A 27,712-nucleotide genomic window follows, 5' to 3' on the forward strand; every position below is an offset into this window, starting at 1 on the left:
TTTCAAGGCTTACAGAGGGATGTGGACCAACTTGAAAGGTGGGCTGAAAAATGGCAGATAAAATTTAATGTAGACAAGTGTGAGGTGCTGCGATTTGTAAGGACAAACTAAGGTAGGACATGCACCAAAAGTGGTAGAGCACGGAGGAGTGTGGTAGAACAGAGGGTTCTGGGATATATAATTCCCTGAAAGTGGTGTCACAGAGAGCTTTTTTAGCACATTGGCCTTCATAAACCAAAATATTGAGTATAGGAGTTGGGATTTTATGGGAAGGTTGTATATTAGTGAAGCCAAATTTGGGGTATTGTTTGCAGTTTTGGTCACCTAATTACAGGAAACATATCAATAAAATTGAAAGAATGCAGAGAAGATTTACTGGGATGTTGCTGGGACTTTAGGAACTGAGTTACAGGAAAAAGTTAATCAGGTTAGTACTTTATTCCTTGAAGCATAGAAGAACAAAAGGAGATTTGATAGAGGTACATGAAATTATGGGTGTAGACCAGTGGTTCTCAACCCTTTTCTTTCCACTCATATACCACTTTAAATAATTCCTATGCCATAGATGCTCTGTGATTAGTAAGGGATTGCTTAAGATGGTTTGGAAAGAAAAAATTTGAAAGCCACTGTTTTAATCGTCTCTAATCGACTTGTTATGTGCAGGGTTTCATAACTCCAAAGGAAATGGGCCAATGACAATTTTTCTCAAGCAAAATATTTCAGTAACAATTGGGCCTAGAGCAGTGATTCTCAACCTTCCCTTCCCACCCACATAATGAACACTGCAATATCTTGAATGCATTTCCCAAGTACTAAGCCTTTAAAAATTATATTCTACTTTCCATTTTTTCTTTGGTGGCTAGTCTCACATTTTTTCATTCTTGCCCAGTTATTTGTTAGTTTGTAGATTTTTTATACAATTTGCGTTTAGCTTAGTTTGCTCACAATTTGCTAAATTCATTTAATTGCTCCTCAAAGAATTAAGATAATTCAGTTGGTTGGTTGTGCCAACTGCCAGTTTGTCTGTCATTTGAAATTATGGTAATGGAATATTGTGAAGCACTTTTGCACCAGTCTTTCTAACATGCTTAAACCTCAATGGTTCCAGAATGACATTAGCAAAATGTGTTTGTGACAGTTTTTAGATCATTCTTCCAGGTCCTTTTCTGTACTCTATTTTTGATGTGTGCTCTTGTTTCATGCAAGATTAAGGGATTTTAATGATCTTCCATGGTCTGTGCATATTAAAAGATTGGTGAAAGGGTCTTAAAAATGGTGGCTGAATATCTGTTAAATGCCCAATTTAAATTTTTTAGAATCAAGATCATTATTTACACAGTATAGCAAAATTAGGCTCTATGATCCATCAAGCAAATAGTATTTTTGGTAGGACACAAGATCGCAAATTTATAGAGCTCAATACTTCACTAGCTTTATTGTGTTACAAGCCCAGAGGACCCCAAAACCCAGTAGCAATAGAAATTCACTAAGTCAAATGGTTACTTAAAACATAAAAACAGGATCAAACTTTATCTTATTATTAACTTAACCCCCTTCTAATTCTAAGCACACGTGTATGCAATGTGTTAAAGTTCAGAGGTTCTTTCACAGTCCAATCTCACGTCTCACTCCTCCAAGTCACCGGTATCAGGCAATTCTTATACTGTGCACAGTATAACATTTATGAATCTTTACCAGGCTTTGGTGCTTGAAGGGTAAATGGTTACCGCCCAGGAAGGTTCTTGTTGATTTTCAGAGATTTGTTGCTCGTTGGACACACTTCTGTCTTGCCAAAGAAATTTGCCCCATCACGGTTTTCCAGATGATAACCTCTTTCTTTCAGGTCATCAGAGTTCCTTTTCTGTTTCCCTTATTTCAAGAGAAACATTATACAGCCAACAATCTCCTCTTGAATGGACCACAAAGACGTTGAACAGGCTGAACTCAAACCCCATTTTGAAGGCAGGTTGTGAGTTCTAACAAGCTGCCAGCTTGCCATGCTGCAGAAACCAGTTCTCTCTTCTTGCAAAACCATGACCATCCTAAAACAGCACACTGCCTTCAGACAAGATTCCAGCACCGGACTCAATCTTCTGAGTTCGTTTTATCTGTTGCTTTCCAAAATAATAATCCATTGCTCCCCAGCATGTCCAATTAACACCTATTTGTGAGGTCCTTCAGCAGTTTCCATTGTCTTTACAAAGGCACTGGGAGCCTGGACTGTCTAGCTTGAGCAGAGCTCTGGCATTTTAAATGAGATTCGTGTTCTGAAGTGTTTGTGAGCTACACTAAAAAAACCCCACAATTTATCTCCTTTAAAACCTATCTATATACAATATAAAATCTAACATAATCTGTCATAATTGGCAGTGCAGATTTGCCTTATGCAATCCCTCTGTGCTAGCACCCTCCCATCTTTCCAACCTGCAAGTCCTTTAGGGAAAAAGGTGGAATGCACGTGATGCTGTGGAACATTGAAAAGATCACATAATTTGTACAAAAATACCAGTATCCAGATGAATTATTAATTAGAAAGTACTGACAGAAATGGTGCCTGCATTTAAACAAAAAAATGTACGAACGCCCTTAACCTATCAGCGATTGAAGCTGGGATCACAGAGTGGATTCTTCATTCACGAAGAGGTAGGTTCCTGACCCATTCTATAATTGAGTGAGCAATGAGCTCAAGTAGACTCTTAGTGGAAACACCATTCTGTCTCAGCAAGCTTTCTGATTATGTGATCTGGACAGTGGAGGGTTGAACCGTGGATCCACATTGATTGGCAACCTCTTTCCATTCTCATTGCATATTAAGCAAACACATTTACAGCTGGAAATCAAGTATGAAAATTTGAAAAGTGCTTACTGTTTCCTTTCAGTTTTAAATGCATAATGTGGTGATGGATTGGAATCTGAAGTGAAAATGAAATGTTGCAAATAACCAGGTCAGGCACCTTCTGTTGAAAGGAAAAGAGCTAACCATTCAGTTCAAAAAGAGCAACTCCAGTTCTCGGCCTTCATTTTTTTTTCTAGCATCTGCTGTGCTGTTGTTGCCAAAAATAAGTAAAAGGCTGTAGGTTCACTGTCCAAATATTTTTTTTTAAAGAGACCAAATCTCACTGTATTGAGCAGGTAGTGCTGCAAGTCTATCTATGGACACTGTCAGTCTTGTTGGCACAGGACCTTTTTCTGGCTTAAGCCGATTATTCGGCCCTCTTTATACAAGTTGGTGAGACCTGCAGCCGTCACCATATTGATGCCTAACTGAGTGAGGACACCCGCTCAACACAGGCCACAGCAGCCTAGAACTCCTGATCTCAAGCGATCTGACAGCCTCAGCCTCCGAGTAGCCGGATTACAGGCGCGCGCCACTGCGCCCAAATATGTTTTAATAGCCCACTATAGTGTCATGCTCTCCAGCGCATGACATCCTGTTTTGCGGAAACTGCCAAAATTTTTGGCCTGGAAGTCAGCCTGAAGAAAACTGAGGTCCTCCATCAGCTGCCCCCCCCCCCCCCCACATCTCCATCGGGCACACAGAACTCAAAATGGTCAACCAGTTTACCTACCTCAGCTGCACCATTTCATCTGATGCAAGGATCGACAGAGATAGACAACAGACTCGCCAAGGCAAATAGCGCCTTTGGAAGACTACACAAGAGTCTGCAAAAACAACCACCTGAAGAAACACACAAAGATCAGCACGTACAGAGCCGTTGTCATACCCACGCTCCTGTTCGGCTCCGAATCATGGGTCCTCTACCGGCATCACCTACGGCTCCTAGAACGCTTCCATCAGTGCTGTCTCCGCTCCATCCTCAACATTCATTGAAATGACTTCATCACCAACATCGAAGTACTCGAGCTGGCAGAGTCCGCAAGCATCGAATCCACGATGCTGAAGACCCAACTGCGCTGGGTGGGTCATGTCTACAGAATGGAGGACCATCGCCTTCCCAAGATGGTGTTATATGGCGAGCTCTCCACTGGCCACTGAGACAGAGTTGCACCAAAGAAAAGGTACAAGGACTGCTTAAAGAAATCTCTTGGTGCCTGCCACATTGACCACCACCAGTGGGCTGATATCGCCTCAAACCGTGCATCTTGGCGCCTCACAGTTCGGCGGGCAGCAACCTCCTTTGAAGAAGACCACAGAGCCCACCTCACTGACAAAAGACAAAGGAGGAAAAACCCAACACCCAACCCACCAATTTTCCCTTGCAACCGTGCCTGCCTGTCCCGCATCGGACTTGTCAGTCACCAACGAGCCTGCAACAGACGTGGACATTTACCCCCTCCATAAATCTTCGTCCGCGAAGCCAAGCCAAAGAAGAAAGTTCCATGTGCTGCTGAAGTAAATATCATGTTTAATGAGAAAGGATGTTGATCAACTCAAAACAAAAATAGAAAAATAATTCTAAAATCTAAACTTTCTCATTGAAAAGCTAGATCGATCAATTTGAAATTGTCTTATGGAGGATGTATTGGAATATGTTGAAATCCAAAATCTGGAGAAGTGGGAACAAAATGTACGTAACACATTTTGCAACCATCATAGTTTCTGATGATTGTTGAATATGTTCATTTTTTTTGATTTGAGTGCCCAAATTTAGATCAATAGTTACAGGGTTAGGCTCTATAATTCATCAAGCAAATAGCATTTTCAAGATCACAAATTTACAGAGCTCAACACTCTACTAGGTATATTGACAATGCAAATTTGCCTTATACAATCCCTCTGTGCCAGCACCCTTCCATCCCTCCTATAGTCCTTTAGGGGTAAAGGTGGAATACATGTGACGCTCTGGAACACTGAAGATCAACATAATTTTTATGAAGTTATTGGAAAGTACTGACAGGGTAGATTTTTCATTTACCTGGTGCATGAAGCAATAGTTAGCAAAATCCTATTAGAGTTTGTCAAACAGTGGAGGCTGTTAAGTCGACACAGGAAATCAACCAAGTTTAAAGAACATGCAGCACTCCTCACTGAATCTTTTGTGTTCTATAATTCTGCCATTTTGTGTAGTTCCTAAAAAACTAATGATGTGTCTTTCTTTTCCCTGCAAATATAGATTTTCATATAAGTCTGATCTTGTACGTTCCAAGGTTGTCAAACACAAAATATGTTGGGAGGAGAAATATTAATTGGACTCATTTTAATTTTGTAAAATTCATGGTCCCTTATTCTCCACCAGATACAAAAGGCAACTCAGGAAGAGAGATTTCCAGTATTCATTCCTCCTTGTAATGTTCCATAATCCTGCTAGTATAGAACAGCCTGGTATAAACATTTTCCTTCCCACATCCTATAATAATAAATTTCTCTTTACAGTCGCTCCAGGCTCGAAGATGCCAGATCACATGCTGCCCATCACTTTGGGAAGAAATGACATGATCATTGGATGTCCAGATCACCTTAACGAGCCCTGAGGCATAACCAGCAAAACTAATTTTCCATTTCAAAAGTTTATTAGTTGAAACCAGGTACAGTGTTCAAATACTGGTTTCACCATACTGACAGAATCAATATGCTGTTTCCCTCCAAAAGCCAAAGAAAGAAAGGCCCAACACTATAAAAAAGATACAATTCCATTTACAAGAGTTTTGCTATTACAGTTCCTGCAACATGGATCTTTACCCAGAACACCAACGACATCAAGACATCAGTGCTAAAAATAAACAGAATTTGACTACTACAAACGACTCAAACCTGTGGCATTTTATACAAATCTAGTTATAACTATAAACAAAGCTTTAGTGATAAATGCAGACAGCAAGGTTGTTAGAAGTCACGTCTGTGGTACAGCTCTGGGTCATAATACTTGGTAACCACAACTCTGTTGGCAAACTTTCGGCCTGTTAGTGCTTGCATTGCTTTTTGGCAGTCGAGAGGAGAGATGAATTCTACAAATATCTGTTGAGAAAAAAAAACACCAATAAGCAAAAATGTACCACGTTCAAGACTTGGAATATAAAGGTAAGTAAACCTTGCCATAAAGGGCTGCCCTCAGGCTACAAGAAAAAATATAATAGTTATTTTTATTTTGAGTACCTGAACCAAATAATATGCTTATTCCATTTTCTTCTGTTTAAATACAGCTTCCATTGCAAATGGTATATATCAGGTCATGTCCATTCATGTTCTACCTGGAGAAACTAAATAATGAACAGCTTGTGCTGTGAACAACCCCTCCATTGTTGACCCGAGCCTAAAACAGTGAAGGGATGGTTAGGGGTGGGCAAGAAAGAGTAAAGGCGACGGACAAATACATTTATTGCAGAGGGAGATCAGATGACCTTTAAGACCCTACATAGGGACAAGGAATATCATATGGAGCCTGGGTTTGTTTGACCATATCTGGAGAACAGAGAGTACAGATTCTGCCTCCTTACTAAAACGAGGTCGGCTAGCAAGAGCATGAAAATTCACCTTATTGGTTCCTGGGATTGTGAGAAGTTTGAAAGATTGAGATGACATCTCATTGAAATGTACAGAGTTCTCAGAGGGTTTGACAATGTTGTGAGAGGAAGGACATTTCTTCTGGCTTGGGGCAGACTCAATACAAGAAATAATTTGGACTGAAATGAGGGCACCTCAAATGTAAACTTATTTGTATCAAAATAAAATGAAGAAATAACACTAACAAAAATTGAAATCACAGTTGCCCAACAGGTAAAGTTCATTGCTGCACAGTTGAAATTGGAACTTTGAAGCTACAACTTCTTTCTCTCTGCTATTCTTTTACCTTGCCACAGCCAGGCACTTCTAGTCCATCAAGTGGTCGAGGGATTTCAATTGATTTCACAGTTCCATATTTGCTGCACTCTTCTCTAATGTCCTCCAAGATTTCCTCATACTCTTCATCATCCATTAGCTCATCTGGTGACACCATGTTTAGCAGGCAGAGAACATCAGTGGGAAGCCCTGTATTCTGAACTTGCATTGTCGGAAGGCCTGGCACCTGCACAGTCACTGGTGTTTGAATAATGGCATTCTGCAGCAGAAAAAAAGAATCTGAAATTGCCCATCTCATAGCTGATGGTGATTTCACACTGCAGTGGGAGGGCAAGACAATTCTGCTGAAAGAAATAACTGTTTACAGCTAAAAATAAAATTCCTAACATTGGATATAATATATATATAGAGAGAGAGAGAGATGTGGATCTTCAGAGGACGTATTTGAAAGTATCTGGACCACATAAATTAAATGCATAAACCCCCAAAATTTCTAGTCAAATGCATTCCTCATTTTTTTGCCTTTAATTTACTAACATGCAGAAAGTATTAAATACAGACTGGATTACAAACAAGTATGTTTAAAAGCTTTTTTTTTTATATACACACACACCAAACTAATGAAGATGAGGGCTGCAGAAAACAATGTATGGAAGGACACGTGTAAAAGCTTGGCATCAATGGCTGCAGTTATGCTCTCAAAATTAAAAAAAATCAATAGGATTTTCAACGGTGATCATCTTCTGACTCGTTGAAATATGCAAAATCTTTTGCCCATAACCTCTTAATTTATTCCAGAACATTCGCTTACCTTATGGAATTTCTCAAGCCATCAGATTCCATGACACTCAGGTGGTATAATGCAGCTCAGCTGTCAACAACCTCCACATAAGAATTCTACCATTTTACACCCATGATCAGCAGGTACTCGCCAAAGCAGATCCCTCCATCCAATCCCATTACTCTATCAAGCTCAATGATTTCAACACCAAATTGCTTAACATCTGCCCCATACATACACTAATTGTGGAATAGGTGAGGTTTGTGTCACAGTCAAAGCAACTATCAGATAAAATATTAAACAGCAATTGTGAGATCATTTCAGTAATTTTTAAGTTTATAAATATGCTCAGCCATGTTGAAGGGCATTTAAAAAATAGAATATCCTTTGGTTGGAAAAGTGGTCAAGGCTTCTTTAAATGAAGAAAGGAAAAATGATTGGTATGAATTCAGTTTTGATTTTTCTGGCAAAGAATTGATTTTGACACAAGGTAAACTCCTATCTTCTGCACAACAAACTGACAATGGTTCAAGATTATGATGAAAAAAATTTGCCAACATTCAAATTGATCAGAAAGTTGGCAGATGACACTGAAGTTGGTTTTATTAAATGCAGTTGAGTGTCAAGGTTGGGAAAGCGACAAGTTCCAATCTAGTGGCTTTTAATGAAGACAAATGGACAGTGGATACAGCACAAAGATGATTGTATTGGTAACGTCAAAAGCTTTTCTAATTATCCATGAAGAAACAACAAAGATAAAAACTCAGAGACAAAGCATGACTCACAAATCAAAATAGTCATATGGTTACTGATTTTCTTGAGAAAACCAATTCTATTCAATATTAGGCCCTTGCAGGAGGACCCTCTGCCTTAAGGCCGGTGACAGGAGCAGATTTAAAACTGCGAAAGCATCTTTTGGTTGCAGCCCCAAAAGGCTGCTGCAGCGTTAACTGGTCCACCTGAAAGGGCCTATTCATATCCAGAGGTATCACCTCCGGATCTGATGGAGGTAAGCCAACTGGTGCTGTAGCACCACCCATCAAAACGCGGCACAGCAATGACCATCTTCCCTACCCATCATCCCCCCAAGCAGCTGGAAATGTTGTGGGAAACGCAGAGCAGTTCCACCTGCATGGGGGGATGATGGGTAGGGAAGACCGCCATTGCTATGCCGCGTTTTGAGAAGCAGAGAGCGGCCCCGGTACAGGATTGGCCAGCCGGACTGTACAGCCCACACCGGATGTCCAACGCTGGCCACCCCTGCCCCGACTGCCCTGCTGACTTCCCCTCCCCAGTGGGGCGGTGGGGGAGAGAATGTCTGGTCGCGGGCTGATGGAGTCATCAGCCGGCAGCGGCTGCACATTCAGGTGTGTTGACGGAGCACAGAACTCTGCCGATTATCCCTCTCATAGGAGGCTTGGTGGCGACGCTTCTGCCACATTCAGGTGAGTATGTCTTTAGCTGAATGAGTTAAATGAGGAGTTTATTGTTATCACACATACAATATACACATGACCGAAATTCTTTCTTGCTGTAGCCAGACAGCTACTTTGTAAAAACTCATCTGCATTAAATTACTGCAGAGATAAATACTAAAGATGGGTAATAAACATTCAATTACAGTAGTGCAAGAAAATATATCCATCTCTTTTAAAGTTTGCCACATATTCAATGTACAAAACACACTACTAAAACCGATTCTAAATAAGCAGGTGCTTCAAACACAATGTCAATTTTACAAACTGGGGTAGTCAAAAGGTGGTCAACTATATGCCCAAATAAGTTCATCTTGCAGTGGAACTTTATCACCTGTAATTCATAGTTCCACTTGCAAGGACTCAAATATAATTAAGATATGATTAAGCACACACACAGTTGAAGGTTTTGCAGCATTGATGAATTTAAGCAAGTAGAAATTTTAAAAGGAACATGAAAAAAAAGCATGCCTACTTGAGCAGTATTTACTGACTTGGCAAGGAAAGATAACAGCCCAGGAAGACATTGTGGCACAAGCATAAGAGTGAAGTTTTGAACCACAACGTAAATTAGTTACCGGGTTAGCATTCTTTGCACCAACACTGGCCCTCTGTACTATAAGCTTCTTATCCCCAAGCTGCATTCCATTCAACCCTGCAATAGCCTAAAGAGAACACATATTATTTAGAAGAGACAGGAAAAAATTCTTATTAGAAATTTATATGAATTGCATCAGTTTTCCATTTTTAAGAATACACGAGACTCAAAACTACATCATGGGGAAAATCTCTGAAGTGCAAAACCAAGGTGTTTTAAAAAAAAAGTATCCAGTTTACAATTTCATTAAACAAATCATATTCCCAAGGTCTTCATCTGTCAAGTGGATAAAAACCTGACGACAATGATAAAACATATGCTGTAACAGGCATCATAGACTGTAGTCCTGTGAACATGATTTGTGTTCCATGTCTCAAATTACAGTTTTCCACAACATCAAGTTTTCACTTCCCCATTTGGAAACCCAATTTCCCCACTGGCACTCTTTATATTCAACCTACCAAGAAGCAGACAAACAAAACCATGGGTTTCTCCACACTCTGCGAGGAACAGCTGGTAGGAAGTGGACATACCTGAAGCCCCTGGTGGAGACCCAGCAGAAAACTGATGAAACTCATCATGCTTATGGTTGGCAGGCTTGCGTGTTGGACTCCACAGAAGTTTAAGCCTGCAACCAGAGATGCAATGTGATCCCAGGCTGTAAGAACCAAACGGCAGGCCGTCATCAAGCTCTCCTAGAAGCCAATGACTAAGGTATTCCTTAGGACATTAGTCCCCTTACCTGTGACCCACGAGATATCTGCTACTCCACCTACGCAGGCCTGCACTCAGTCCTTCAGTACAGAGAGGAAACAAAAGTGGGCAAGAGCAAGAAAAACTGGCAAAATGGCAGTGCTCCAAGACAATGCCTTCAGAAATTAAAACTACTGGCTATAGGATGACAGTAGTTTATATTATAGTAGATGTGGCATACAAACATGCACATTAGAGTCTGGTTTTCTGAAGCAACTGCTCTGGAAACTAAATGACCTATTCTCATTCCTATTTTTTCCTCTCTTAGCACCGTCCCTATACATCCTGTAAGGGACATTGAGAGACTCCATGGACACCCTATGAATCTGGTCACCAATTCTGATGAGTTTTCTCAAAGTGCAAATAGGATTACAAAAACTGAAAAGGTCCAAGTACACTTTAAAAAAAAAAGTTTTTCCAGCTGTGTTATCATCAACATTCATGCAACCACACCCACTGTAATTAGCTGAAATACAAACGCAAAAAATAGTGAAGTGACACAAGTAAAATAGCCAGCATGAAAAGTTTAAAAAGGGAGTGGAGTTGGGTCTCAGGCCTTTTCAGTTTCAGTCAAGGAAGAGTTGGAGTAGGGACGAGCGACTGGTTTGGTGAAAGTTTATACAGGATGCAGAGGGCAAAGGGTTAAGCGGTGTTGATTTGTGGGAAATTGAGTTAATTGGCAGGGACTAATAAAAGGAGGGGCAGCTAAAGGGCAGCCAGTAAGGAATGGAGCTCTGAGGCTTTGGCTCAAAAGGCTTCAGTGAGCAGAGGCTGAGAAAGAGCTTGCTTGCTACCAGGGAGGGAAGGCCAGGTGAGGTAGTATAATTCTTAAATTAACTTTAGATAATGGAGTCAGCTGGGCAGCGGATCGCTCAAATTGTGAGACGTGAGAAATCTGGGATAACGTACTTGTCCCTGACGACTACACCTGCAAAATGTGCATCCAGCTGCAGCTCTTTACAAACCGAGTTAGGGAACTGGAGCTGATGAACTGCAGATCTTGAGGGAGGTAGAGGCAGTTTGTAGACAAGAGTCAGTCACCCTTAAAAGTCAGGAGATAGGTAACTGGGTGACTGTCAGGAGAGGGAAGTGGAAGATGCAGACAGTGAAGAGTACTCCATGGCCGTTCCCATCAACAATAGGTATACCGTTTTGGGTACTGTTGTTGGGGATGACCTACCAGGGACAAGTCGAGGTGGTCACGTCTCCAGCACAGAGGCTGGCCCCCCGGCTCAGTAGGGAAGGGGGGAGAAGAGGAGAGCTATAGTGATTGGGGACTTGTTAGTCAGTTAAGTGGATAGGAGATTCTGTGAACAAGATCAAGGCTCCTGGATGGTATGTTGCCTCCCAGGTGCCAGGGTCAGGGATGTCTCTGATTGAGTTCATAGCATTCTGGAGAGGGAGGGTGAACATGGGGACCAATGACTTTTTAGAGTAGGGATGAGGACCTGAAGAGGGAATACAGGGAGTTAGAAGTTTAAAAAGCAGGACCTCAAGGGTGGTAATCTCAGGATTGCTGCCTATGCCTTGTGCCAGTGAGGGTAGGAACAGGAAGTTATGGTAGATGAATGTGTGGCTGAAGAGTTGGTGCTGGGGCCAGAGGTTCAGATTTGTGGATCATTGGAATTTCTTCTGAGGAAGGTCTGACCAGTGCAGAAAGGACAGGCTGCACCTGAACCGGAAGGGGACCAATATCCCAGCAGGCAGGTTTGGTAGAGCTGTTGGGGAGGGTTTAAACTAGTTTGGCAGAGGGATGGGAATCAGAATGTGAGGGTAGAGATTAGGGTAGAAAAGAACCAGGGTGTTAGGGTTGAGAGAGAGGTAAATAGAAAAAAGCTAAAAAAATAAAGTGCAGCAAAGAGGACAGGCAGGTGAAAAATCAAGATAATTTGTTGTACATTAGAAATGCAGCAAAATCAGCAACAGGTTCTGGTCTAAGGGAACGGTACTGAAATGCACGGAGCATTAGGAATAAAGTGGATGGCCTTGTTGTACAGCTACAGATTAAAAGATATGACATTGTGGCCATCACCAAGACATGGCTTAATGATGAATGTGATTGGGAGATGAATATCCAATGGTACACAGTGTATCAGAAAGATCGGTAAGTAGGTAGAGGGGAGTGGCGTGGCAATGATGGTAAGCAATGATATTAAATCACTAGAAAGAAAGGACATACGGTCAGAAGTGGTAGAATCCTGATGGGTTGAGCAAGGATAAAATTACCCTAATAGCAGTTATAGACAAGCCACCAGACACTGGCCAGGAGTTACAGCTAGAAATAGAAAAAGTGTATCAGAAGGGAAAGTCAGGAAGGTACTGGATCTTAAGTGAGAGTTTGTAGAGTGCGTACAGGATGGCTTTTTGGAACAGCTTATCAATAAGCCCACCGGGGGATTGGCAGTTACGGATTGGGTGATGTGTAATGAACCCAACGTGATTGGGGAATTAAAGGTAATAGAGCCCTGTGGAAGTAGTAATCATAACATGATTGAATGTAGTTTCAAATTTGAAAAGAAAAAGCTGATATAAGGTGTGTCAATGTTTCAGTGGAACAAAGGAAATTATAGTGGCATGAGAAAACTGGCCTAAGTTGACTGGAAAAGTAAGCTAGATGGAGGGACTGCAGAGCAGAACTGGATGATATTTCTACAATAAAAAAACAAAGCACAGGATAGATATATTCCAAGAAAAAAATATAATTATGAATGGAAAAGTGACACAAATGTGGCCAACAAGAGAGGTTAAGGCTAAAATAAAAGCAAATGGGAGGGCAAACAAGGAAGCAAATTAATGGGAAAACAGAACTGGGAAACTCAAAAACTTACAAAAAGAGACAAAGAAAGTCATTTGGAAAGAAAAGATGAATTATGAAAGGATGTTGGCAAATAACATTCTAAAGGATACGAAGTCTTTTAAAAAATATATGAAGAGTAAAAGAGACAGGTAGATATAGGACCAATTGAAAATGATACTGGAGAAATTATAATGGGCAACAAGGAGATGGCAGAGGAACTAACTGAGTATTTTGCACCAGTCTTCACTGAGGAATATACCTGATAATTGGAAGGTTGCAACTGTAGTTCTGCTGTTAAAGGAGGGAGGCGAAAAAAGGAAATTACAGGCCTGTTAGTCTGACGTCAGTAGTTGGAAAGTTATTGGAGTGATCCTTAAGGACAAAGTTATGAAATATCTCAAGGTGCATGACATGATAGGTCCAAGCCAGCATAGTTTCATGAAGGGAAGATCCTGTCTGACCAACCTAATGGAATTTTTAAATTTTATTTTATTTTTTAAGTAATCTGAAATAGGATTGACAAGGGAGGAGCTGTGGATGTTGTGCATTTGGACTTTCAAAAGGCCTTTGATAAGGTGCTGTATCAGAGGCTGCTTTAATAACATAGCCAATAGAATTACAGGAAAGATTGGGTGGAGGACTGGCAGAAAGCAAAAGGTTGGAATAAAGGGATCCTGTCCTGTCCAGTGACTACTGGGATTCCGCAGGGGTCAGTGTTGGGGCCGCTTCTTTTTACAATGTATATTGATGATTTAGATTATGAATTGAATGGTTTTGTGACAAAGTTTGCAGGTGACAAAATAGGTGGTGGAGTAGGAAATGTTGAAGAAACAAAAAGGTTGTAGAGAGACTTGAACAGCTCAGGAGAGTGGGCAAAGAAATGGCAGATGAGATACAATGTTGAGAAATGTACAGTTCTACATTTTGGAAGAGGAAATAAGCAGGCAGATTATTATTTGGACGGGGAGAAAATTCAAAATTTGGAAGTTCAAAGGGACTTGGGGGGTCCTCATGCAGGATTACTTGAAGGTTAACCACCAGGTTGGATCGGCAATAAAACAATTGCTATGTGGCATTCATTTCAAGAGGAATAGTGTATGAGAGTAGAGGTTGTGATGAGGCTCTATAAGGCACTGGTTAGACCTCATTTGGAGTATTGTGTGCAGTTCTGGACCCCCTATCTTAGAAGGGATGTAATGATGTTGGAAAAAGGGCAGAGATTCACCAGGATGATTCCTGGAATGCATGGGCTAACATGAGGAATGTTCATCAGCTCTTGGGCTGCATTCATTGGAGTCTAGAAGAATGAGAGGGATCTCAGAAATATTTCCAATGCTGAAAAGACTGGACAGACTAGATGTAAATAAGATGTTTTCCTTGGTGCCCCCAAGAGGGCACAGTCTTAGAATTAAAAGGTACCCACTTAAAACAGGAGAAATTTCTTTAGGGTTGTGGATTTGTGGAATTCGTTGACACCTCCAGCTGTGGAGGCCTGATCATTGGGGGAGTTTAAGGAGGAGATTGACGGGTATCTAATTAGTCATGGAATATGGAGAAAAGGCCAGAAATTGGAACTAGATGTGAGAATGGTTTAGCTCATGGTGGAGTTGCAGAGAAGACTCAATGGGCTGAATGGTCTACAAGAAGTGGGGGGAGTTGAACGTAGTTAGGGAAGTAAGTAGACAGCCCTCCATTCTGAAATTTCAAAAAGTTAAGACTCCGAACAAAAGATTGTTCATGAATTAAGTACCAGGGAACAGGCAATCTGGAGCTACATTCTTAATTTGGATATACATATATATTTTAAAAATGAAAAATATCAAAAATATTTTCCTTACCTTTTATCTGATACATCCCAGGTTCTATTGTTTGGCCTCATATTTTCTCCAAAATAATGCCACCACCCCAGATTCTACAATTCCATGGACTGGTCGTCAATTAGATACGACCAGATCAATTTTACAGCATCAAATCACAACTTTTTTTTAAACCTCCAAATGTACAAGTTCACTGATCTGTGGCCCAAACTTGAGACACAGAAAGGTTTACTCTCTGTAATTCTATATTTATCTAATTATTTGAATATCATCTTTAATTCTACTCTCTTAGTTGCTATTCTGAGCAGGTGGAGCAATTCCAACAATATAAAAATAATAACTTGTACCTGATCAGTAACATTGACATCCACATATTCACAGAAGGCATAGCCCTTGGACAGAGATGTTGCACTGTCCTTCACAAGGTTGAAAGCTTTCAGTGGGCCAAATGAAGTTAGAAGTTCTTTAACCTGTAAGCCAAAGTCAACAGTGGAACAATGAATGAGAATTTATTCAAAACCTATTAAAATCCAAATTAATGTATATATATATGTGTATATATATATATATATATATATATCAAAAAAATTGTAACTCATCTCGAAGTCTGGGATTATAATGGATTTAATTTTAAGACAGGGCACAAAATGATGGAACAGCTAATTCAAGAAGCCAATTCTACCATTAGTCTGACTGCAAATTAATTGTTGCTTATTCAAAATTTAAGATACATGGGAATCAGAAGTTTAAGGGCAAGTCTTAGGTCAACGCTGAGCCATCATAATCAAGATGAAAAAAATCCTAGCTCATTCAAAGCAACAACAACCAGCACCAAACAATGATGCACATTTAACTCTGTTAGCACACCATTCTTTTAATTCCATTTTGAGCAAAAGATTTCAAATGCTAAATATAAAACCAAAGATTGGACACCATCCGCACAACAGATCTCTTGTCTTTAAAAGTATATGCAAAACTAGATTAAAATAAAAATTAAATTCTTCCACGATCTATTTAAATTGGTGAATTTAACAGAAACTAAAAATACTTATGCTGCTGTGGAAATGGAATACAGGTGCCAAACCTTTTATCTGGGATTCCGAACACCGCAACCTCCAAAAACCAGCACTTCTTTCTGTGGATGACATCTGCTCATCAAATATGGTTTTTACACATAAATAATGTTAATTTCCTGTAATAAATTAGCCTACTTAACTCCAGAATGTCTGTTCACACAGATCAGGGCTTTTACACTAAATAAGGTTGAGTTGTGGTGATTTTGGAGGCTGGATGTTTGAGGTGGGGGTAAGTAATATAACTGGGTTTTAAAAATGTTGTGCAAATATTCTCCATTTTCAGAGGGAGACTCCCTGTCCCTGTGGGTGCCCTCTCTTACCTTCGGTGGAAAGATGACTCGGCCTCCAGCACCCAGTGGGAGAGAAGCAGGTGGTGCTGGCTCAATGACCATCTTCCTTACCCATAATTCTCACATGCAGCTGGAACTGCTCAGAGCGGTTCCAGCTGTGTGGGGGATTGTGGGTAATGAAGGCTATTGCTCCTGCATTGAGCCATCGCTGGCGAGCACTGCACCCCTACTGCCGTGTCGGGAGTTAGATTGGGGGGGGGGGGGGGCGGGGGAAGAGAAAACGAACAGCCAAAGGTGACGGACGGCAGGGGCTAGGAGCGAACCATTTGCTTACAGGGATCATTATTTTAAAATGATTCCAAAATCCAGAAGATTCCAAACAGCGGCAGGTGTCCGGTCACGACGATCCAGGATAAAATGTTAGGCACCTGCTCTACAATTCAACAAGCTAATCTCACAAAAGTAACATTCAAACCTCAGATGAACTACAAGGCTAGAGACACAGAAGGAAATCCCATAAGGTACATCTTGGGTCCAGTGGCAATTATTTTGCCAAATTTTTCCAATTTGAATACACTGTAGTCCTCTCATTATAACTGACTTAATTAAAAGTAACTTGAGCAATAACATAATTTGGATGCCTCAGTTTAAGATGTTCATGGTCTAGAGTATCAGGCATAGGAACATGCCATCCCCAAGAAGGGTTTGCATTAAACCATGTGATAAATTTTGCATATTATTTCTGATGATTGCAGCACCATAATAAACAAAACTATTCTGTCCTTTTTTTTCCCCCATAACACTCCAATATTAACCTCCATCATTAATTCAGCCAAGTCATATGGCCAACACTAAAATGTGAACAGTCCCACTGAACTTCATGTCAATGGATGAGGAATCCCCACACAGAACATGTGACCAGATATCTGTTTAACTGAATGACTTATTCACATCCTTTTCTAATTCAAAGCCATTTCACCAAAACTTTTTTTTTTAAAAACTGAAGGAAAAATCTAAACAATTTGTTTAATCCCATTCTATATCAACGATTAAAACACTGGCTTCTTCAACTGGAATGGCTGCAGTTGCTAACGTTCCGACAGTCACGAGTCCCCCCCAACAGGCTGACAGCGGGTGGATGAACATTTTTGCATCTGCTATTCTTCTCTCAATGGTTCACCTGAGCAGATCGATCCCATCTGTGGGCCAGCTAAAAATTGTGGAAACTTCAGCAATGAACTGAATGAAGGGGAGATCTGCTAACTGCTCAAATTACCAGGCTGCATACCAACGAGGAATGAAGCAACAATCAAAAGTATAAAGCAGCAAACAATTCCTATAGATTCTTTTCAAAAATGGAACCTCTTTCCCAGTGTCATTGCCCCAAATGGCTTTTTAGGAACAATCTTCATAATTATTCTGATTAGATCACAAATTTTAAAATGCAAGAGAAAAGATTAAGGATATAAAAAAAAACAACTTGAATTTGATATGATTTGACAGGGTTCTTTTTAACTTTAATCAAATTATTTAAGGCCAGGGGTACCAAATATTTTATAGACATTGAAATTTCAGTAAAATATGTTTTGGACTGCAGTTTATGGCCTACATTTATTTATTTTGTCCTCTTAAAAAAGAATGTTCACCACGTACCTCAAGACTACATCAAAAATATTAAAAATAATTCAGATTCATACTTTTGCAGAACTCTGGACTCCAGACATCTTTTTACTTAAAGAGGAAGCTGATGTCCTTTCAGACCTCAAAAGATTAACCCATTGAGAACTCTACAACTATTCAATTGAAGAATTTTATATTCATTACACTCTTGAGTATATTAATTCCTGCATTTTAAACTACGTAAGTGGAAAGTCAGAAACATTCATAAAATCTATCAATACAAAGCAAACTTGGTTCTCAAGGAGTTAATCAAGGTGCTTTAGTTAATTGAATTACAAACATCAAGGATTTAAAAAAAGGAGAAAGAACACTGTTGAAGCAATCTTTAAATACAGAAAAATGGATGAAGATTTCTCTTACCTCCTATAAACACATACACCAGAGGTATACATGTACTACTTACACCACAACTGTCGTGGTTTATTCATGTGCACCAAGAACAAATTTATTTGATTTCTCTTTTTAGGTCTACCCTCAAAGCCAGCAAATGCTCTCAGGAAGGCTGGGCGGGTTCTAGAGTTGAGGGGAAGAGCACAACATCTGGCTCCGAGGGTATCCGAGTGCGGGACATGAGCTCTTACTTGCCTTGTCTTACAGGTTGGCATGGCAGCAGTAGATCAGTACTACTGAACAAACTATGCGCCAAGACTTACGATCTTACAGGCCCCTAGCTGGGGACAAAGTGGGGGAACAAAAATGAAAGAGCCATGAGTATCAAACCAGCAGTGACTACAAAGGAGTCAGTATAAACACTGGCTCATAAATTTAGAATTAGAAAGCAAAGCTCCCTGTTCTCAACAAACCGTGCATTTCAGACTTTCTAATTTTGAATATTAATTACAGATTTAATAAAATCAGTTTCTCCAATTGATTTCTCTCCCCAATTTAGGTGAGTGTTAAGATAGTTGATATAAATAGCTAAAAAAAATAAAGTGCCACCATGGATCATATCAAGTTTTTATTGTTACAAAATTTGAAATTCACTACAGAGACTGGAAGGGGATTATATCTTAAAGATATTACAAGTATATATGAAAAAGAATCAATGCCCATTTCTGGGGGAAAAAAAACACCAGAGGGGGAAAAATAATGATGAGGCACATAGATCAGGGCTTGAAAATACTATGGACGCAGTACACGTTAGAAAGGAAGAGCATAATTTTGTTTGAAGCGAAAGCCATCCACAGCTTTCCGTCAGCCAATCAAAACATTTGACAGAATTTAAATGAAGAGGCTTCAAATTCACCAACTTTTAAATGATTGATTTACAACCATCCGCCATAATTAATTTACCTAACTTTATGGTTGTAGCTTCACTTTCCCTTTTCAATTTACTTGCAAAGAAATCTTTCAGGCATACATGAAGCTATCATTGGGGAATATCAAATGACGTACAATTTATTTGCTGTAGCTCAGACTAGGTAGGGCAAACACTTGCAACTTGCTTGAAATCAAAGGCATGATGATTTTAAAAAGTGCTATGGTCTGTGTGGAACTGGATTTCACTGTTCATTTTCAGCCCCCGCCACGTGTCTACTCTGCTGTGTTCTTTTAATTTAAATGATCAAACAAAACAAAATTGTAATTAGGAAAACAACTTGATATGACCCTTCAAAGGCAAGTTTATTTTAAAACCAAGCTTGAACTACACAAATTTATTCAAAAAGTGCATATAAGGTAAAGAAATTGACTGTAATTGCATCTCACCTTTAAGTGCCGAACGGTTTGGGAATCTAAAAACCTGTAAAAACTGAACTGCTGTGAAAAGAAAAAGGGGCTAGAACAAAAAAAATTTACGACTGTAAACAAAAGGGCCAACTTGGTCAGCTGAAAGTTTACAATTTAAAATACCTACTCTATTTTACAACCAAAATTGAAATGCCAAATTAAACCACATTCCTAAATGAATAAAATAAAGCAAATTCCTGCAAAGGGAGAGAAAGGCCCTCTAAAGATGCAAATTATCTGCTGGTAATGTTGCTACAGTATGGATTTCACTTTCTTGTTTCATTTGTGGTGCTGGTATTGTAGATCTGGATGGTTAAGGCATTCTGTCACCCTTCAGCGGACGGAGCTGCTTTTTCCCTCGCTGCAAAAAGGAAGTCAGTGAAATTTGCTTGAACAAAAATGCTGATTCTGTTGAATAGGGAGGGTACAAATTCTCAGCCATTTTATGTGATCAATATTTTCACACAAGCAATTTCACCCATTTACAAATTTCAAGGAAGAAGTCAGGAGAGGGTGGGGGGGAGAATAAGGAGGAGAAAGAACAAATAAAAGTGCTATTATTGATACCAAAACAGGCAATGACAATCTGATTCACCTCTCTTTACTACAAAGCAGACATCTCTTGTTTCGTGTTTTTCCCAGAAAGATTTTCTGTTAATCTCATGAGAAGGAATGGTCCATTTACACAGGGTAATATGAACCTTAAAACAGATTTTTAAAAGTCAGCAAAAATTTGCATCGGGTTAAGCTGACACTCCTTGCATGAATAGTCAACCAAATGCAACATAACCAAGAGAGCAGCCACGTTTGATCAATGACACAAATCAAGGCAGCTTTGGATCTATGAAATCAAAAAGGAGTAAAAGCAGAACAATCTAGTCAGCTTTCTCCAAGTGGGTTTTATCCGTAGCTACCTGATCATCATTGAGGTAATTGGGCAAACCGCCAATGAATAGCTTGTGCGGAGAATCGGGAACCACCGTGGAGACAACACCTAAAAAAACAAGAGAAACAAATGTGGCAATTTAAACAACTTGAACGAAAATCTGCAACGAAAACAACAATCTCTCTTAAGTAAAATCACTATCAGGCTCAAACAGATCATCTACCTTGTAAAGGATGGTAGGCAAAGGATTTGTAATATTTCTATCACCCTACTACTTGGTAAATAGGAAGACATGCTGCAATGAGATGTAAAGTGCTATCATTGAAGAGTAAGGCTTCACCTTGCAAATGCAAATATGCTTGTGGATTGTGTCAGCCATCACTGGTACAGGAACCAACCACGGGGTACAAGATGTGCATCTTAAGTTGGAGAGGGGATAAAAGAAGGGTTCAGATAATGGGACCTTATTTATGTTTTAACATCGAGGGGAAAAAAGATCAACATGGAACACTTAGGAAGTACATGTTGGAACTGAAATGAACTCACCCCCTTTTTGGGAAGTAAAAAAAAAGAAACATAAGCAAGCCACATATGGGTCAGAGGAAAGCAGAAGCGTAACTGGAAAAACCTTCTAACTTACAGTATTGCGAATGTGGCCCTAGTAACATGTGTACGGTCCCAGGCTGGCGTAGAATCTTGCTGCGCCAGCTGCTCCAAACCGGAACATAAAGACTCTGCAGGTTTCCAAAATCCACAAGTGAGTGAACTTTAACAGATGCAGGGATTAAGAACCAATGAGAATGGAAAGAGATTAAAATGAAGAAAGAGGAAAAAAAATGTATTTCTAATGAAAATAAGAAAAAAATGGAGCAAAAGTGAAAGTGAATTCTCAGTAGCGTTTCCCTCATCCCCCTCCCTCTCCATTAGACAATCTATAATAGTGTGTTTTTGTTAAAATCTTAACCACTGGAAGCCAATAACTTTTACATTAAAAATTAACATTATCTGAACCCATTTACTAATATTACTGAATCTGTTTGATGTAATTTCACATCATTCAATAAAATGCAAGTATTCAGGGGTCAAGTTGAATAATATTGAAATTTCCTCACGACTTGGCTAAAGATATAATGATACATGACCACGTCAGACAGCAAGCAACTCATTGGAACACAGTGCTGCTAGTGTTCTGGACATTTGAGTTTCCCATTTGCCGCATTCCATCTTCTAAAATGGAAACTGGCTGAATCAATGGCCTCCTGTAATGGTGCCTCGGTACAAAAGGCATAATCCAATTTTGAATCAATCACTGCAAATGCAACACCCCCCCCCCCACCCCCCCCCAAAAATTCAAAGTTACCTGCTGCAACAAGAGCAATGTACAAGATGTCCCGACCCAATAATGTCATTCCTGATGCCAACATAAAATTTTCCTCTTTTCAGGTTGCAGCTCAGAATGTCCATGCATTCGAGGAGACAGCGACCGACATTTTCATCCACGGAATTATAATTCTGCGGGTTCTGACACTGACTTTCCTTGCATATTGTTTGTGACAGTATCTGCATTGTTTAATTTTGTTTTGTACGATTGATTTTCTCCATTTTAGCCAACAAATCGCTCATATAAATAACATTTTGGTGTCCTGGCATTACATCAGATACATGCAGTATACTTAAACCTGCAAAGGAAGTCCAGCACACAGATGTTGCATTTTTTGACGGACCTGGAACATGGAAAGAAGGTTGCTCAGACATGCCTGGCAGAGGTTGGTAATCGTGGGGACGTCGGATCTTCAAAGATTGACCTTGGAAAATGATGCCGTCGAATGCCATGGCTTGTGTAGTTTCATCAACTGAACGGAACTAAGAGAACCAGATTAAAATATTAGGAAGTCTATGACAATAAAAAAAAAGCATTGAATAGAATTAGATAAACACTGGACATTTTGATGTCACTGAAATGCATTATCAATCTTGGTTTTTTTTAAAATGCCAAATTTAATTCCCAGAGAAGAAAAAAAAGGGCAATTCAAGCCAGGCCCCAATTCCATTCCATGAAAAAACTTGTTCAAAACCAACACTGAGCTTTGGAGGCAGTTTGCCTGTCTACTTTCTTTAGAGGAACATAGCAATAAACCACCAGAGATGTAAACTACTGGAATTCTTACGTGAAAGTATATAAGTGATTCTATGAAGATATGCAGAATGAACACACTTCATTAACTTGATTCATTAGCTATTAAATTTTCACCAGCTATCAATCTGCATACATAATGTACCAAGTTACTGCCCTAAATCCAAGTATTTAGCATCTTTTATTCTAGAATTGAACATACACGTCCTCAGAGTCCTTCAAAGCTGTGCACATTTAGATCCAACAGCTTTTCTTGGAAACAAAGCATTTAACCATATTCTGTCATTCAATTAACTAAGCTGCATTAACAAAGGAATCAAAATACTGATAAAAAAATAATTGGATAGAATGGAAGACACGAGGTTACCTCAAGAAAAGCAAAATTTTTATCCTGATTGATCTGCACAGCCAACACAGGGTTCCCTGGAGCCTGCGATAATCCAGCAAGGCGCATCTGAGCATTAAAGAAGTCTGCCATGGCTTCCTAAAGGATACAAAGATTATTCAAAGGTGCACCAATCAAGTATGAATTTCTACATTTAACACGCTGTCAGCTTGATGTTAAAATCGATGGCAGATCAGTTTTCTACCAAATTCATTTGTACTAATTACGAAACACTTTTCTAATTCCAGGATGAATGACAGTTCTTGTTTGGACAAGTTCCTATCTGTTAATGTAATGAAAATAACTATCCTTTTCATCCCATTTTCAGTTCCTCATATTTAAAAAAAGCAAGTGCTGTAACTAATAAAAGAATATTTTTGTGCTGGAGTATTTCTCCAGACAGCAAGTGACACAAGGAAAATGCTCACGTACGCCACAATACAAAAAATTTTTTTTTAAATTCCCTTGTCTAGAAACTCAAGACCAACTTCTAACAAACTCGGTATCATCACACGAAACAGCATAACAATATTCCATGGAAGAATTTTTTTCCTGGAGATAAAGACGACAGCTTTATTCAACTGCTTACAATCACAGTCCCATGATGGTTGTATTTCAAACAAGGATGATAAGTTTGCACAATACTCCCTTAAGCTGCAAAATATTTTTTTTATAAAATGAAGACCAACTCACAAGATCAAATTCTTAAAGATATCCTGGTCTGCATCAAGTCAACACCACTAAGCTAGAAAGTCTCCTTGTCATCAAGGCCATGGTATAATTTTTTTTACTCAATACAATTCAGTATCCCCCCCCCACCAAAAAAAACCAAGCAATAGCAATCCTCTTTCCTGACTCTTTGTGTATTTGTCACTATCTTTCTACATGAACACAGTCAATTACTCTGTCAGTTAAAAAGGTTCAAGAATCTGTCATTTATTTCCCAAATTTGTCCTCTTCAGCACCACCCTTTCCAAGTACTAGGCATAGCTTGACAATGGAATCCTTCCTCCAAATTTAAAAAAAAACAGAATTAAAGTCCTACAATTTAAGGGTACCCTTCCAATATTAACCCCATTGATTGGCACTTAGTCCAGCATCCTCTGTGGCTACTAAGCAATTCAATGTTCATCCAGATACTTGTTAAAATGTTAGCGACCCAGGCTATTTCAGTGAGGAAGGACCCCTTCGAATCCCTTCCTTCCCCCCCTCCCCCCAAACATATATCCTAGGGTTTTATTTACCTCTGAAATGGGAAGGTTTGCTGCAGTTGACCTTATTTATGCCCCTCATAATCTCACATACAATAATTCTCTGCACTCCAACAACACTGGACAATGAAGAATTTGCTTCATGACACTTTTGGGTGTACTTTATGGATTTTGGGCTGTTGATCACAAAATCACCGTAAAAGTTTCCTATCATGCACCGTTGCTTTTAGATATCACCTATTTTTATGATTTCCTGTTATATTTCACATCTACTTCAACCATATAAAACCATAAAGTGCAACATCATTGAAAATTTATTTTCTGCATTTGCACTTGGACCCTCCACAATCTCACCAGGTTCCAGATAGAGAGACCACCTGACCCTCCACTATCCACTACATGATACAGCAAATCTGAAATTATCTGTGTTCAGCTTGAAGTTGTCTTTCATAATCCACTTTTTTTTTCCAGAAAGCAAACCTTTTGAAAAACTTTGTTGTCCAGTGTAATCAAAACTGTATACAGAGGCCCAGACCAAGATTTTATGAAGCTGGAGCACCACCACCTCTGTAATCTGTACAGGGTTCATGGCCTCACTGTTGCTTTGCCTCACTTCTATAGACTCCATGTTCATCTGTCAAGTAAATACAGGTGCAAAAAAAACTTAAAAAAATTTGATTCCATATATTCTGGTCTTGAACAGGACTAACTTTGTCCCTCGCTATCCTTTAGACTGTGGGATTTTTCTTCACCTTCTCATGCCAGAGCCATCTCATACCTTCTTTTAGCCCTACTGATAACTTTCTCAAGTGTTTTCTTGCATTTCTTATGCACCTCAAATACCTCATTTGTTCCTTGCTGCCTATTCCTGCTATGCATCTCCTCCTTCTTCTTAACAAGACCTCAATATCTATCGAAAACCAGTTTCTTACACCTGTTAGTCTTGACTTTAATTCTGCCAGGAACACAAAAACTCTCACTTACCAAGTACACCTCTGCCTGAAAACAACCTGCCCAAACCACATGTATCAGATCCTTTCTGATACCATGAAAATTGGCCTTGCTTCAATTTAAAATCCCAACCAGAGGACTACTAAATACAGAGTGTTCCCTTTGTGACAGATTATGTTGTGTTTCTATTGTATATAGGTATGTTTTTGGGAGATAGATTGGGGCAGGTTTTTAAAGTATATATCACATACAAACACTTTAAAACAGATCTTAAAATACTGGACCTCTGCTCGTGCCAGACAGTCCGGCTCCGAGAGCCTTTGTAAAAGCTTTGGAGAGTGCAACAGATGAAAAAACTCATTGGACCCGCAGGCTTTCTGGAGTGGAACTTGCAGTTCTAAAAGGGTCATGTGGTTTTGCAAGTAGAGAGAGTAAAACAGGCTTTTTCTCACACAGAGAGAGAGAGAGAGAGAGAGAGAGAGAGAGAGAGAGAGAGAGAGAGAGAGAGAGAATTCAGTTCTGCAGTTTTACAGTCAGCAGCAGTAGCTGGGACTGGAACAGGACAAGCTGGTAAGCTTGTGGAAAAACCCCATTTGGAAGATGAGTTGTGAGTGCTTAGTTCAGTCTGGTCAAAGCCCTTGTGGTTCATACAAGAGGAGAGGACTGGCTGCATAATGTTTCACATGAAATAAGAGAAACAAAAAGAAACTCTGGTGATCTGAAAGAAAGAGGTTATTGTAGCGAGCTGCTACAAGCTATGGCTCTGAAGAGCCTATAGCATAGGAGAAATTATAGCTGCATGCAGGTTAGCTCAGAAAGAACACGCTGTTCATATAAAGAATGACACGAACCCAGATGAGCCCAGACTGAGCTTTATTGGGCTCACAGCCCCGCTTTTATCCTCAAGTTGAGGGGCATCTTCAAAACCTTCTCAGCACTGATTAGTGTGTTTGTGATCTGCTTTCCCTGCTAGGCCAGTTAAGCTCTTTTGGTTGTGACCACTTGGAGGGCAGCACCGCAGGCCTCGTGCAGCCTGCTGGATCGTCGCATTCGTCCTGCATTTTGTGAAGCCCTGTGGGGGAGTTGCGAAGGGCTGCCACATTATCATCTTGAGAACCCTGATGGAGCAAGTTTTTTCGGCAAGAAGCTGAAGTGGCTGGTTACACAAGGAATCAGCTGTGGGTGTCCAGTGAACAACAAATCTCTCTCTGAAAACCAACAAGAACCTTCCTGAGCGATAACCATTTACCTTTCAAGCACCAAAGCCTGGTGAACTTTATAAATGTTAAATTCTGTGCACAGTCTAAGAATTGCCTGCAACCAGTAAACCTGGAGGAAAAAGAAGTGAGATTGGACTATGAATCACAGAACTTTTCTGAACTTACATGCATATGCTCTTAGAATTAGAAGGGGGTAAAGTTAGGTTAGTTAAGTGAATAGTGATAAGTTAAAGTGTGATTCTGTTTTCATAATAAAGATAACTAAAAGCAACTTGTTTAAATAACCATTTGTCTTGGTGAATATCTATTGCTGCTGGGTTTTGGGGTCCTCTGGGCTCGTAACATCTTCCATACTCAATTCGGTCATGTACCCTGTTTAGTCCTGAATTAAGAGATCCATTGAGTCCTCTGTATATTGATTTAGGAAACTTTTCTGAACACATTTGACAAACCAACACATCCAGTCTTTTTACAGTTTAGGAGTCCCAGTCAAAATGCAGTGAGTGAAAATCACCTACTAATACAACTTTGTTTTTTGTAACTGTCTACTATCTCTCTACAAATTTGATCCTCCAATTCCAGCTGACAATTGGGTGCTCTATAATATATGCCCATTAATGTAGTGATCTCTTTCTTCTTCATCAATTCAACCCATATGGATTCAGCAGACAAGTACTCTAATCTGTCCTGTGTGAGCACTGCCGTGAGATTTTCCCTGACTAGCAATGCCACCACTCCCCCTTTCATCCCCCTCTCTTCTATTACATCCAAAACTACAGAATCCCAGAACATTGAACTACCACTTCTGCCCCTCCTGCAACCAAGTCTCACTAACAGCCACACGATGATCCATATTCTAAGCTCACCTACCTTTCCTACAATACTCCTTGCATTAAAATAGATGAGAAGGGTATAGTCTGGATGCAGGTCAATGGGAGTAGGCAGAAAATAGTTTGCAACAGACTAGAAGGGACAAAGATTCTGCTTATGTGCTGCAGAGTTCTATGATGAGAATTAGTGCAAATTTAGTCAACAACAAAAAAAGTACATACCAGGATTAGGAAGCTAAAATATCACAGAGCCATTGAAAAACATAAAGTAAGCAGGAAAGAACTTAAGCAGGGAATCAGGATATTGAAAAGGAGTCATGTAAAATCCTTAACAAGTAGGACTAAGAATCCCAAGGCATTT

General features: G+C 39.7%; 2 protein-coding genes across 16 annotated transcripts in view; one reads left to right on the forward strand and one right to left on the reverse strand.

Annotated features, from left to right (window-relative positions):
- Positions 1 to 5,703, forward strand: part of LOC138759278 (protein phosphatase 1 regulatory subunit 7-like) — an 85,704-nt gene extending 80,001 nt beyond the window's left edge. For all 11 annotated transcript variants that reach the window (XM_069929449.1, XM_069929451.1, XM_069929453.1 and 8 more), the window contains one exon: positions 5,336 to 5,703. In XM_069929449.1, the coding sequence (XP_069785550.1) occupies positions 5,336 to 5,393 (58 nt within the window). In that variant the 3' untranslated portion in view covers positions 5,394 to 5,703. The remainder of the gene's footprint in view (positions 1 to 5,335) is intronic.
- Positions 5,454 to 27,712, reverse strand: part of LOC138759279 (splicing factor U2AF 65 kDa subunit-like) — a 49,482-nt gene continuing 27,223 nt past the window's right edge. Inside the window, exons 5-11 of one of the 5 annotated variants that reach the window (XM_069929461.1) lie at positions 23,122 to 23,238; positions 22,300 to 22,483; positions 20,649 to 20,728; positions 15,308 to 15,430; positions 9,574 to 9,660; positions 6,750 to 6,998; positions 5,454 to 5,917 (exon numbers count right to left, since the gene is read on the reverse strand). In XM_069929461.1, the coding sequence (XP_069785562.1) occupies positions 5,786 to 5,917; positions 6,750 to 6,998; positions 9,574 to 9,660; positions 15,308 to 15,430; positions 20,649 to 20,728; positions 22,300 to 22,483; positions 23,122 to 23,238 (972 nt within the window). In that variant the 3' untranslated portion in view covers positions 5,454 to 5,785. The remainder of the gene's footprint in view (positions 5,918 to 6,749; positions 6,999 to 9,573; positions 9,661 to 15,307; positions 15,431 to 20,648; positions 20,729 to 22,299; positions 22,484 to 23,121; positions 23,239 to 27,712) is intronic. The other 4 variants (XM_069929463.1, XM_069929462.1, XM_069929465.1 and 1 more) reach the window with 4 other exon arrangements.

The sequence above is a fragment of the Narcine bancroftii genome, chromosome 3 (genome assembly GCF_036971445.1).
Source record: "Narcine bancroftii isolate sNarBan1 chromosome 3, sNarBan1.hap1, whole genome shotgun sequence".
Taxonomy (NCBI): Eukaryota; Metazoa; Chordata; class Chondrichthyes; order Torpediniformes; family Narcinidae; genus Narcine; species Narcine bancroftii.